The sequence below is a fragment of the Malaclemys terrapin genome, chromosome 2 (assembly GCF_027887155.1).
Source record: "Malaclemys terrapin pileata isolate rMalTer1 chromosome 2, rMalTer1.hap1, whole genome shotgun sequence".
Taxonomy (NCBI): domain Eukaryota; kingdom Metazoa; phylum Chordata; order Testudines; family Emydidae; genus Malaclemys; species Malaclemys terrapin.
This window is the reverse complement of record NC_071506.1, coordinates 160,708,689-160,721,728: the sequence shown is the minus strand read 5'-3', so window position 1 is coordinate 160,721,728 and position 13,040 is coordinate 160,708,689. Positions and strand designations below refer to the sequence as shown.

Genomic DNA, 13,040 nt, shown 5'->3' with positions numbered 1-13,040 from the left:
CAATGCACCAGTCACTGGGGAAAACAATTAAAGAACAACAAGCTGGCACCACAGATCCCTGCACAGAACTACCACACTAGCAAACAGCGTCCCCACAGTGAAAGATGCACCGCAGCCTCTGGCCAAATACAGAATCAGTGAAGTGGAAAATGGGAGCCACTCATCACAGTCCAAACCCAGAGTAGGGTGACTGTGAGCCCACCTGACAGGCAAGATTGAGACAGGGGCTGTTTCTATTCCCATGTCAAATATCTGAGCGTGTGAGAGCAATTTCAGCACATTACCTGAAATGATGGAACACTTTCTGTCAAAAATACACCTAACCCGGGAGCCAGAGGGAGCTGGGAGAGGGCTTCCTACTGCGGCGCCACCTGGGCTGTGGGGACAAATGAAGACATGGGGAAAAACCTCCTGCACCCTGCGAGCTTTTTGCTGGGCACAACTTACCTACCTCTGGAAATTCCCTTTGGTGCCAACACGCCTACAGCTTGTTATGTGGCTAACAGCGCCACTCATTTCCCTCTCCCGCTCCCACTCCCTTTGTGTGACCTCACAATTGGATACTAAGCGTGTTTCCTAGTAACCACGGAACGCAGAAATACCGGCAACAGCTGGACCTCCCTGCTCTGTGCCCCAGGCGGGCCGGGCTCTGGCCCTGGGATGCTGCGCACCCCGGAGGGGAGGGAACCAGACGGGCAGCGCGAGGAGAAATCAGCTGAGCAGACAAAAGGGAAACACCAGCTGCCGCTCTCCGCCCTGTCCGCCTTCAGCTACATCCCGCCCGGTCGCAGGGACCCCCCGGAGCACAGCTACTTCCACCAGGAGTTCAAGGTGAGGGGGAGGAGAACGGGGCAGGGCGCGGAAAGGACAGCATGGAGCGGGGCTGGGGGAGAGGGAATGAAAAGAGGAGGAATAAGAAAGAGGGGGCATAGGAGTGAAAGCGAAGAGGCTGCAGGAGGCAGCAGAAACATCACACACACAGGGATGTGCAAGGAAGTAAGTAGCTGTTTGTACATTTCCCCTGGAGAGGAAAATGCACTCTTGGCTTTCCCTCCCCACCCTTAAATCTTAAATTTGCAGAGCCTGGGCCCCTGAGTGGTCAGCACTCATCATTCCTCCTAAGTAAAGCAATTAATATCAACAAGGATGTTCAGCACCTGGAAAATCTTGTTTGCTCCTTCGGGTATAATTTACAAAAAAATAATAATTGGTTATATGGTGATTTACTGAGCCCTAGAGAAATTAATAAAGGGCGTGTATAATAAGTTCAGCTTTTTGGCACTTTTATGCAGTCTCAGTCAATCTGGGACCATGTAATTGCATCTAATAAGATTGGGGTGGGTTGGTCTTAGTCACAATAGACATGACAACACAACCATCTGAAATTTGATGCCAATATTTTAAAGGCACACAAATCAACCACACGAGAATGCCACACTTTTGCCTTATGCTGGAAAATCCACTTTAGCACTTACATAGCACTTTTCTTTTTCAAAGTTCTTTGTAAAGTGTAATTAATAGCAATATTAGTAGCAATAATAGGGCTCAGATGTTCCTAGATGTGCTTGCTGATCAATTCCTTCATCAAGTGGTAGCTGAACCGACGAGGGGGGAGGCCATTTTAGATTTGATTTTGGTGAGTAGTGAAGACCTCATTGAGGAAGTGGTAGGGGACAATTTGGGCTCCAGTGATCATGAGCTAATCCAGTTTAAACTAAACGGAAGGAGTAACAGAATTAAATCAAAGACTATGGTTTATAATTTTAAAAAGGCCAATTTTAACAAATTAAGGGGACTGGTAAGGGAAGTGGATTGGGCAAACATATTAATGAATCTTAAGGCAGATAATGCCTGGGATTACTTTAAGTTAAAGATGCATGAGCTGTCAGAGGCCTGTATCCCAAAAAAGGGAAAAAGATTACTAAGCAAGAGATTTAGACCGAGCTGGATGAGCGACCGACTCAAAGGGGCGATTAGGAAAAAACAAAAAGCGTACGAAGATTGGAAGAGGGGAGGGATCAGTAAGGAAACTTACCTTAGTGAAGTCAGAGAATGTAGAGATAGAGTGAGAAAGACCAAAAGCCGTGTAGAGTTGGACCTAGTGAGGGGAATTAAAAGCAATAGTAAGAGGTTTTACAGCCATATAAATAGGAAGAAAGCAAAGAAAGAAGAAGTGGGACCGCTGAAGACTATAGCCGGAGAGGAGATTAAAGATAATCTAGGCATGACACAATATCTCAATGAATATTTTGCATCGGTGTTTAATGAGGCCAATGAAGGTATTAGGGATACTAGCACCGTGATAGAGGGGCATACAGAATGGGGGATTACCATATCCGAGGTAGAAACAAAACTCGAACGCCTTAATGGGGCTAAGTCGGGAGGACCGGACGATCTTCATCCGAGAATATTGAAGGAATTGGCGCGGGAAATAGCAGGCCCATTAGCGATAATATTTAATGAATCTGTAAACTCGGGGGTGGTTCCGTTAGACTGGAGAATAGCTAATGTGGTTCCTATTTTCAAGAAAGGGAAAAAAAGTGATCCGGGTAACTACAGGCCTGTTAGTTTAACATCTGTAGTGTGCAAGGTGCTGGAGAAAATTCTGAAAGAGAAAGTAGTTGATGACTTTGCGGTTAATGTTAATTGCGATAAACTACAACATGGTTTTACGAAGGGCAGATCGTGCCAAACGAATCTGATCTCCTTCTTCGAGAAAGTAACGGACTTATTAGATAAGGGAAATGCGGTGGACCTAATATACCTGGATTTCAGTAAAGCGTTTGATACTGTACCCCATGAGGAATTATTGGTTAAACTGGAAAAGATGGGGATCAATATGAAAATCCAGAGGTGGATAAGGAATTGGTTAATGGGGAGAATGCAGCAGGTCGTATTGAAGGGTGAACTGTCAGGTTGGAGGGAGGTCACCAGTGGAGTTCCTCAAGGTTCGGTTTTGGGACCCATTTTATTTAATCTATTTATAACTGACCTCGGAACTGATTGCAGGAGTGGACTGATAAAGTTTGCGGATGATACGAAGGTGGGAGGCGTTGCCAATTCGGAGGAGGATAGGGATATTCTGCAGGGAGACTTGAATGAGCTTGTGAATTGGAGTATCAGAAATAGGATGAAATTTAATAGTGAAAAGTGTAAGGTGATGCATTTAGGGATGACTAACAACAATTTTAGTTACAAGCTGGGGACGCATTGGTTAGAAGTAACGGAAGAGGAGAAGGACCTAGGGGTCCTTGTAGACCGCAGGATGACTATGAGTCGGCAATGTGACGTGGCGGTGAAAAAAGCCAATGCGGTCTTGGGATGCATTAGGCGAGGTATATCTAGTAGGGATAAGGAGGTGCTGCTTCCGTTGTATAAGGCGCTGGTGAAACCTCATTTGGAGTACTGTGTGCAGTTCTGGTCTCCCATGTTTAAAAAAGATGAACTCAAATTGGAACGGGTGCAGAGAAGGGCCACTAGGATGATCAGAGGAATGGAAAACCTGTCGTATGAAAGGAGACTAGAGGAGCTTGGGTTGTTTAGTCTGACAAAGCGAAGGCTGAGGGGGGATATGATTGCTCTCTTTAAATATATCAGAGGGATAAATACAAGGGAGGGAGAGGAATTATTCCAGCTTAGTACTAATGTGGACACGAGAACGAATGGATATAAACTGGCCGTGGGGAAGTTTAGGCTTGAAATTAGACGAAGGTTTCTGACCGTCAGAGGGGTGAAATATTGGAACGGCCTTCCGAGGGAAACGGTGGGGGCGAGGGACCTGTCTGGTTTTAAGATTAAGTTAGATAAGTTTATGGAGGGAATGGTTTAATGGTAAAACATATTAGCCAAGGAATACCGAGCAATGGCAGGTAAATAGTATAATGGCTAACAAGGGTCAGGCTGGAGACTCTTGCCTACATGCTCGGGGTCTTACTGATCGCCATATTTGGGGTCGGGAAGGAATTTTCCTCCAGGGTAGATTGGCTGAGGCCCTGGAGGTTTTTCGCCTTCCTCCGCAGCATGGGGCAGGGATCGCTAGCAGGAGGGTTCTCTGCCAATTGAAGTCACTAAAACACAGGATTTGGGGACTTCATCAGCAGAGTCAAGGGAAGGGTAGGGACGGTTTTGAGGCCTGCAGCATGCAGGGGGTCAGACCAGATGATCATAATGGTCCCTTCTGACCTTAAAGTCTATGAGTCTATGAGTCTATAATTTTTATAACACTGCTGGAGGACAGAAGGTATTACCCACATTTTCTAGATGGGTAAAATGATACAGAAAGGAGTTGGAGTGAATTTCAACAAAACATATTGAATTGACAAACAGAATGTTGTCCTCTGTTTAAATCTCTAAACATACTTTAGATAGTGATTTTATTGAAAAATATCTCGGTACTATCAATATTTGGCACAGATTAGCTGCCCAATTTCGGCTGAGAAGTCTGTGCTGTCAGAGATTGTGGTCTAAGAAATAGTTTCCATATTGGTTCAGAAGTGGAAAGTAGTTCAACATCAGTAAGGCCCTGATTCTACAAACATTCATGCACATGGTTAACTTTACTACTGTGGGCTAGATTCACAAAGGGATGTAGGCCCAGATTTAGGCACCACTGGTATTCACAAAACACCCCACTCAGCTACCGCCGAACCCTGTAGGCACCTAAACTCAGTCAGTTAGGGCACTCACCTAAGAGGTGGGAGATTCCTGTTAAAATCTTTTCCCCCCTCAGGCGGTAGGGAACTTGAACTGGGGGTCTCCCATATCCCAGGTGAGTCCCCCAACCACTGGACTGGAAGTTATGGAGGCCCCCCTCCCCAAGCTTCTTGCAAGAGGCATCTGACTCCAGGAGAGGGTTCATAGCTGAGAATCCCAAGCAGAGTTGGGTGCCTCCCTCAATCCCAACCGGTGGACTGGTCTACATTAAAAAATTAGATCGATCCAGCTACATGGTTCATCGGTATGAATTTTTCACACCCCTGAGTGACGTAGTTAAGACGACCTAAGTTCTCATGTAGACGGCTAGGTCTATGGAAGAATTCTTGTCAACTTAGCTACCACCTCTTATGGATTAACTAAAGCAAACAGGAGAACACTTCCCATCACCGTCGTGTCTACACTGAAGCTTATAATGGCCCTGCTGCAGCTAAGCTGCTGTAGTGTCTTAAGTGTAGACATAGCCTTAGGCACTGAACTGCCTTAGAGTGTGGCTTAATCATCTGTGTGAAATGAATTGCTCATTTCAATCCAAAACGTTAAAATTCACTTAGCAAAATACATTTGACAAAAATCACCACAGCCAATCCACTTGCCACATTGGTTGGATGGTTTTGTTAAAATAATCAGCATAGACATTGCTCATTTTCATCTGCAGGTTTCAGAGTTACACAGGAAAGGTACTGTAGAGCCAGAGCCTAATGATGATTGTCATAACTATAAAGGGAAAGGTAACAGCCCTCCTGTGTACAGTACTATAAAATCCCTCCTGGCCAGAGACTCCAAAATCCATTTACCTGTAAAGGGTTAAGAAGCTCAGGTAACCTGGCTGACATCTGACCCAAAGGACCAATAAGGGGACAAGATACTTTCAAATCTTGGTGGGGGAAGGCTTTTGTTTGTGCTCTTTGTTTTGGGGGTTGTTTGCTCTTGGGACTGAGAGGGACCAGACATCAATCCAGGCTCTCCAAATCTTTCTGAACAAGTCTCTTATATTTCAAACTTGTAAGTAAACAGCCAGGCAAGGCGTGTTCGTTTTTATCTTTGTTTTCTCAACTTGTAAATGTACCTTTTTGCTAGAGTGTTTATCTCTGTTTGCTGTAACTTTGAACCTAAGGCTAGAGGGGATTCCTCTGGGCTCTTTAAGTTTGATTACCCTGTAAAGTTAGTTTCCATCCTGATTTTACAGAGATGATTTTTACCTTTTTCTTTAATTAAAAGCCTTCTTTTTAAGAACTTGATTGATTTTTCCTTGTTTTTAGATCCAAGGGGGTTGGATCTTGATCCACCAGGAGTTGGTGGGAGGTAGGAGGGTGGATGGTTAATTTCTCCTTGTTTTAAGATCCAAGGGGTTTGGATCTGTATTCACCAGGGAATTGGTGAAGAGTGTCTCAAGGCTACCCAGGGAAGGGAATTAGCACATTTGGGAGTGGTGGCAGCGGACCAGATCTAAGCTGGTAGTTAAGCTTAGAAGTTTTCATGCAGGCCCCCACATTTGTACCCTAAGGTTCAGAGTGGGGAAGCAGCCTTGACAATGATTGTGAATGAGAATAGTTAATGCTGTGCTTAAAAAAAGATTAAAGAAAGAAAGGGAGAACAACAACATTAAGCCGAGGTGAGGCTGCAGCTCCAAATATGGCTTACACGGGTACAGAGCTGATAAAGTTTCATTGTAAATTCTATATCAAATTCACATTGATCAGCTGCCATATGGCAGAGCTGTTTAGAATATGAAGTCAGTTTTACCATCCAGGTAATCTGGGAGTGTTAGAAGATGCCACTCGGATAATATAAAAATAAAATAAAAACTAAAAGTGTTAACAGCTATTTCATAGATTTTCATCTGGAGTAGCACCATGGGAATAAGAATGAGAAATGGCCTGGAAAAAAAGCATCGATGTGACCCATGGGTCTGTATAACTAAGGAATTATCAGACCATGAGTAAAAAAGGCATGACAAATTTGAGGCTTGCATTGGGTGACTGTGGGGGATAAACTGACTGACTGTTGGGATAAGCTTATTGTCTATATCAACAGAGAGTGTTAAGAACAAATTTCAGAGTAGTAGCAGTGTTAGTCTGTATCCGCAAAAAGAACAGGAGTACTTGTGGCACCTTAGAGACCAACAAATTTATTTGAGCATAAGCTTTCGTGGGCTACAGCCTACTTCATTAGATGCATGTAGTGGAAAATACGGTAGGAAGATATATATATATACACAGAGAACATGAAACAATGCGTGTTACCATACACACTATAAGGAGAGTGATCAGTTAAGGTGAGCTTTTTTCAGCAGGAGAAAAAAAAAGTTTGTACTGGTAATGAAAATGGCCCATTTCCAGCAATTGACAAGGAGATATGAAGAACTGGGGAGGGGGGGGAGGGGTAAGAATGGGGAAATAGTTTTACTTTGTGTAATGGCCCATCCACTCCCAGTCTTTGTTCAAGCCTAATTTAATGGTGTCCAATTTGCAAATTAATTCCAATTCAGCAGTCTCTCCTTGGAGTCTGTTTTTGAAGTTTTTTTGTTGTAATATTGCGACTTTTAGGTCTGTAATCGAGTGGCCAGGGAGATTGAAGTGTTCTCCGACTGGTTTTTGAATGTTATAATTCTTGACGTCTGATTTGTGTCCATTTATTCTTTTACGTAGAGACTGTCCGGTTTGGCCAATGTACACGGCAGAGGGGCATTGCTGGCACATGATGGCATATATCACATTGGTAGATGTGCAGGTGAACGAGCCTCTGATAGTGTGGCTGATGTGATTAGGTCCTATGATGGTATCCCCTGAATAGATATGTGGACAAATGTAATTAGAGATTGAGGTAGACAGAAGCATGGGCAAGTGGCCTGATAACGACTGGAAGACAGGAAATCCTTAATTTTAATCCCATTTTTGACAATGACTCCCTTTCTGGTTTTGGGCAAATTCATGTAAACAGTGTGTGTTTCATTTCCCCATCCACGCCTCTTCGATAGGCATGCTGTGGACTTTAATTAATGTTTGCAAAGTGATTTACAAGTGCTTGATTTTATTAAGCCAGATCATAGGAAATGCTCACCTGAGACATGGATTGCTTGTCCATTTTACATGATTCATTCATTCTGACTGGTTATTAAAAATACAGGCCTACTACCCTAGCATTTAGCAACTGATGGAAATGACTACCATTAATACCAGTAAAGTATCTGGAGAGAAAATAACAAGCCAGACATTGCACAATTAGGTGGGATAATTCTGGCAGAACTGCTCAAAACAGATTATCTAGGACAGAATTACAGTTAAACATAATAGGCTGTCTGTCTACCTTCAAGTCCGAAAAAGGCTGAATTTTCTTCACTGATATAGTGAGTCAGTGAATAATGCAGTAGTTCTTTTTAACCAGCAGGAGGTAGATCTTTACTTGGCTTCTAAATAAAATATGGAGAGCAAAGGAAAAGCTATAGTGAAGTACAATAATGGAGAGGACAAATCACCACCTAGAATTCTGCAAGTCTCATCGCCTCTGAGAAGTGAAAGGGAGAATAGATTAAAAAACAAAACAGCCCCTCCTCTTGAACACCAACTAGTGTATTTCCCTTATTGAGTAACCCTATTATTATAGGGGTGCACTAATAACACCATAGTTAAGGCAGTGCCAAAAGTTTCCTTTCAATGGGACCATTATAACCATCTAGTACTGTTCTGACTTTAATATTTTTAGAGATAAATAGTTATAAAATAGAAAAAAAATATATAAAAATCAAAACATGCTTCAGTTTTCTAAAGTACCATGAGGCCTGGCAGAATTTTGTTTAATAGATAATAGATGTTTATTTTTTTAAAATCTATTTACATTTTCACATTTGCACAAAATTATGGGCTTTAAGCATTTTTTATATTTATTGATGTAAATGTTCACACTTGTGGGAAACTAGAGGGGAGGGTGTCAGCCCATTATTTAATGACTGACATTGATATTCAAAAAGTTAAAGCTTTATAGCCATTAAACCCACAAATTGTCAACACCACACATGAAAATATACAAAGTAAATATCCTTAAGTCAAATTCTAAAGTTCTCAAGCAGCACTTTTCTTACTTTGCCAATCTGTAATTTTCAATTATTATTGATGGAATTTATTTAGTCAGCTTGTATGTGTGAAATTGATGTTTACTGACATTTATCTATAAAAATCTAATCCTTCCAAGCCTAATTACAATTACATCATTGCTGAGCCAAAAATGAAGATTGAAGTTTTTTAAGTTTCACTTTTTCAGATTTTTAGATCATGTGTCACAAGAGCAGGGTGATAGGTTGAAATCTTCTCCGGTCAAAGTGCTGAGCCTTTGATGATTTTCATAAGTAATTATTAGTATATTGCAAAAGGTCTTTTCCTCTCGTCTCTCAAATATTTTTTTCTGAAACATACATAGTTCAGTATTTGTAAACCACAATAAATCTCTAGTGTGTGTAGCTAATTGTGCATTACCTAGCACTTTGGGACTTCAAGCAGTCAAGCCTTCATTTCTTGTATATAGAGAACCGGTGTTGCAATCAGTGGGAGTCTTTGGTACATCAGGAAATGCAAGACTGGGATTCACTGGAGACACTAATTAAATAGTGCTCTGAGATTTTCATATGAAAAGATCTTTTAAGTACAATAATTTTTATGTTTTTTGGAGAGGTGGCAACTGTGTGTTTATGCATTAACTTGAAGATAAAGGCTGATTCACAGGCTACTTCCAATATCTATTTCTTTCAAAATGAACTTCAAAGCTGCCTTTCTCTCTTCATTTTCTTCAATCAGAATGTCTCTTTAATCAAGTGTATGCATTTGCTGAAGGAAAATAGTTCAATAAGAAAACCGATTTAAGCTTCCATGTGGTTACTATAAATTACAAAGGGGGAAACAGTGATATGAAATTCTCTGAAAAATCCTCTGGCAATGTCATTACATATAATGTAGAAGTTGTTTTAGTTTCACATTTTCACAGACAAGCCAAATACACAAAAGAATTGTAATAATTTTTCAGACTATTTCAAAGGGATGCCCCAAATGTTACTAATAACGGATGTTCTTCACAGCCTCTAGTGCTGCACGTGCACCAGTTAGTAGTTCTACCACATTATTTTCTAACTCACAGTGTTAAACACCACTGTAAGTTAATCATATTTTTTTCTTTATCCCAAGACAGGGATTGTTTCCACATATGACTCCATTTTTAAGAGGCCAGTGGGTTACAATGAAAAACTCCACCGATGTGACAGAGAACATGCAAATAGTCGAGGTCTTAACATTAATGATGAGGTAAGGTTTATATGCGGACATTAAAGTGGCTTCATTCATATTGACAACAATGGAGTTAGGTGCCTAATGTGGAGAGACAGATGTGACAGAGACCCTTTGACAATGGGGCCCACTGTTCTTTGCAAAGCAGACTTATCTCAGACCTGACAAACTCACTACACCAAATGTGTCTTACAGGACATTTATCTATAAAGAGTAACTTAGGATATCTACAGAAAGCTTGTAACCTGTCAAGCTTCATATTACAAGCACTGTGTGGTTTAGAGGAGCAGTGGTTTAATACGAAACCAGTAGTGTTGGAATAATTTGAATAGTGTGGGTGCTGAAAGCCATTGAACAAAACTGTAAGCCCTGTATCTGATGGAAACCACTTCAAGCCAGGAGGTGCTGCTGCACTCCCAGTACCCTTAATTCCAGCACCCCAGGTGAAACTGATAAATTGGGATACACTGCACCTTTGGGTGCAGAGAATCTGGAATTTCTGTGAGTAGCCAGTACCAGGGGCTGGATATCACAGGTGAACAATTCAGAGTGACTTAGGGGTTGGGGTGCACCTCTTGTTAACCTGCAAGGCAAAGACAGGGCTGGCATAGCCTAGAGGAGAGTGCTTGAATGGCTGAAAGGCTGATGGTGCTAGGGAGCTAACACCCAGTTACCAGAAGCAAGACTCCCTCACACCAGAGGCAGGAGATAACAAGTTAACTAACTGTCTTGGGTACCCTAAGAACTGTCATAATGGACACCTTAGCCTGTGCTACACAAAGCCAGCACAATAGGCAGGGAGCCACCTACATGAGCCAATGGGAGAAACCAACCAGAGAGGGGGCATGCTAAGCCCTGCCCATCTCTGAGATAGGTGCCTAAGTCCTGGCTGCACAGGGGTGCCTTGCTCTGCTAGAAATCTATGAACAGGGGGCAGATAGGCACTTAGCTCCATAATTTTTTTGTGGGGCCTGAAACAACACAGCTGGGGAACAGGAGGTACTCATAACCTCTAGCCTAGCAGACAGGGTACTCACTGGGATGTGGGCAACCTGTCCCACCTCCACTTGAGGAGTAGGGATTTAAACATGGATCTGCTACCTCTCAGGTGAGTGCTCTAACCCCTGGGACAGGGGTTCCTCACTCTTTTTTTGCAGTAAGTTATGTGGGCAGAATACATGAAGGTATAATGAGGTAGCAGAGCATGAAAACTGGTTGGGAACATTACAAGCATCACAGCCACACGTGCATTGTACAGGTCATCCCAAATGTGTGCTAATAAAACCTCTCTACTGACCCAAAAAAGCATACTAAATTAATTTATTACATGGTCTGCAACTACTGCCATGGAAATCACCTCCACATGGTTAGGGTGTGGATATATATATATATATGGGTATGTACATGTAATCAGTATATAGTAATTCATAGCATATCTCCATATCTTGCTGTTTCAGTGATGCATTCATGTTTTTTCACTACTGTTAAAGGTCAGTCAAGAATTTTGGACAATAAAGTAATAATCCAAACCCCACTGTAATTGTCTTTCTGCTAAACAAATGTGCCTTGCTCTAACACACATTATACAGTTCTGTCTAGGCAGAAGGCCCACTTGTCACCAGCTGCTACACCAAATTTAGCAATCTATATTTGTCATAGCAGTGGCTCCTCTACTGTTTTGCATGTGTGTTTATACGTTAAGGAATATAAAATCTAAATAATGTTCTTACAGGAACTGGCAAGACCCATTGCTGTTTTGTCCTCTTCAGAATATGGGAGACACATAAACCAGCCCATAGATCAGTCGATCAGAGATTATGCAAGGATTAACCGTGTGCAGGCTGAGTTCTACAGGAAAAATGGAGTCACCTGCTTGTTGGAAAAACCTTCTCAAAGTCTTGAACCATCCTAAAGCTCCTGTCCCCCCAGCCATCGACATGAACATAGTATAACACAGTTTTCACAGCAATAAGAAAATGAAGACTGTTTTGCCTTTTCTTGTAATACTTTCCTTTAGCTGGTCAGTATGACTTGGATACCAAAAAAAAAAAAAAAAAAAAATGAAGCCACAACAGCTGTCAGTTTCCCCATGTTAGTGTAAATGTACCTTGACATTTCATTAAAATCTTGCAAATAATTTCTCTACCGATTTTCAATGATGACAAATGTATTACAATAGAATAGAGCAAGTTTCTTCTTCAAAGCATTTACAAACATCAACTTACAATCCACACAACCATTCCTATTAAATTCATAAATATTATTATCCTGATGAAAAAACTGAGGCAGGTTAAGGCCAAGATTTTCCAAAACAAGTGCCTAAATCTGTAACCAGAAAAAAAATAAATATAAAAATATTTTCAGATCAACCTGAAAACAAAAATTTGTTGAGATTTCTGGCAAACTGGAAATTTAAAAAAATCATTTTGGGGGGGTCAAACTAAACCTTTCATTCAATTCAAAATGAAGGGTTTTGTTTTGGTTTCAAGTATTTAACTTTGTACAATAATATGGAAGGACATTTTTAAATGAAAAGTTATTTCAAATCAAAGACACCAAACCGACATGTTTTGACTTGGAGTACCTTTCCCAGAGTTAAAGAAAAGCTCCATATAGCTCAAAAGCTTGTCTCTCTCACCAAAAGAAGTTGATCAAATAAAATATATTACCTCACACACCTTGTCTCTTTGATTTATTTAGGTTTTTTGGGACCAGAACACATCTCATAAAATGTTTCCATCGACCCTCTGAATGGACAAGTCCTTGCAGGCCTACTACGCTCTTTCTGTCATGTAAGGATTTCCAGACCCAGGAACTGAAAACAAAAGACTCCCTTTGTGAAGTCTCATTTATTAATTTTCTTCACACAGTACAAAACCCCTCTTCATAGGCCCTTCAAATCTAACCCTTCTTCTAAGCTCTGAGGCTAAACCCAGCAAGCATCCTCTCCTGAGGACGGGATTTCCCAGTTCTTCTCCCAGCTGTAGCCTTCAGTCAGCTTTTCCCCTTTGGTCCCTTTTTACTCACTTTTTCCACTAGTAAGCTAGAAGAGTT

The 13,040-nt window shown here is 41.5% G+C and overlaps 1 protein-coding gene across 1 annotated transcript; it reads left to right on the top strand.

Annotated features, from left to right (window-relative positions):
• The first annotated feature begins 625 nt into the window (after positions 1-625).
• On the top strand, positions 626-12,659 carry CFAP90 (cilia and flagella associated protein 90). Its single transcript, XM_054018118.1, has 3 exons — positions 626-831; positions 9,888-10,004; positions 11,719-12,659. The coding sequence occupies exons 1-3, from the start codon at positions 661-663 to the stop codon at positions 11,896-11,898; spliced, it is 468 nt and encodes a 155-aa protein (XP_053874093.1). The 5' UTR covers positions 626-660; the 3' UTR covers positions 11,899-12,659.
• Positions 12,660-13,040: the final 381 nt, after the last annotated feature.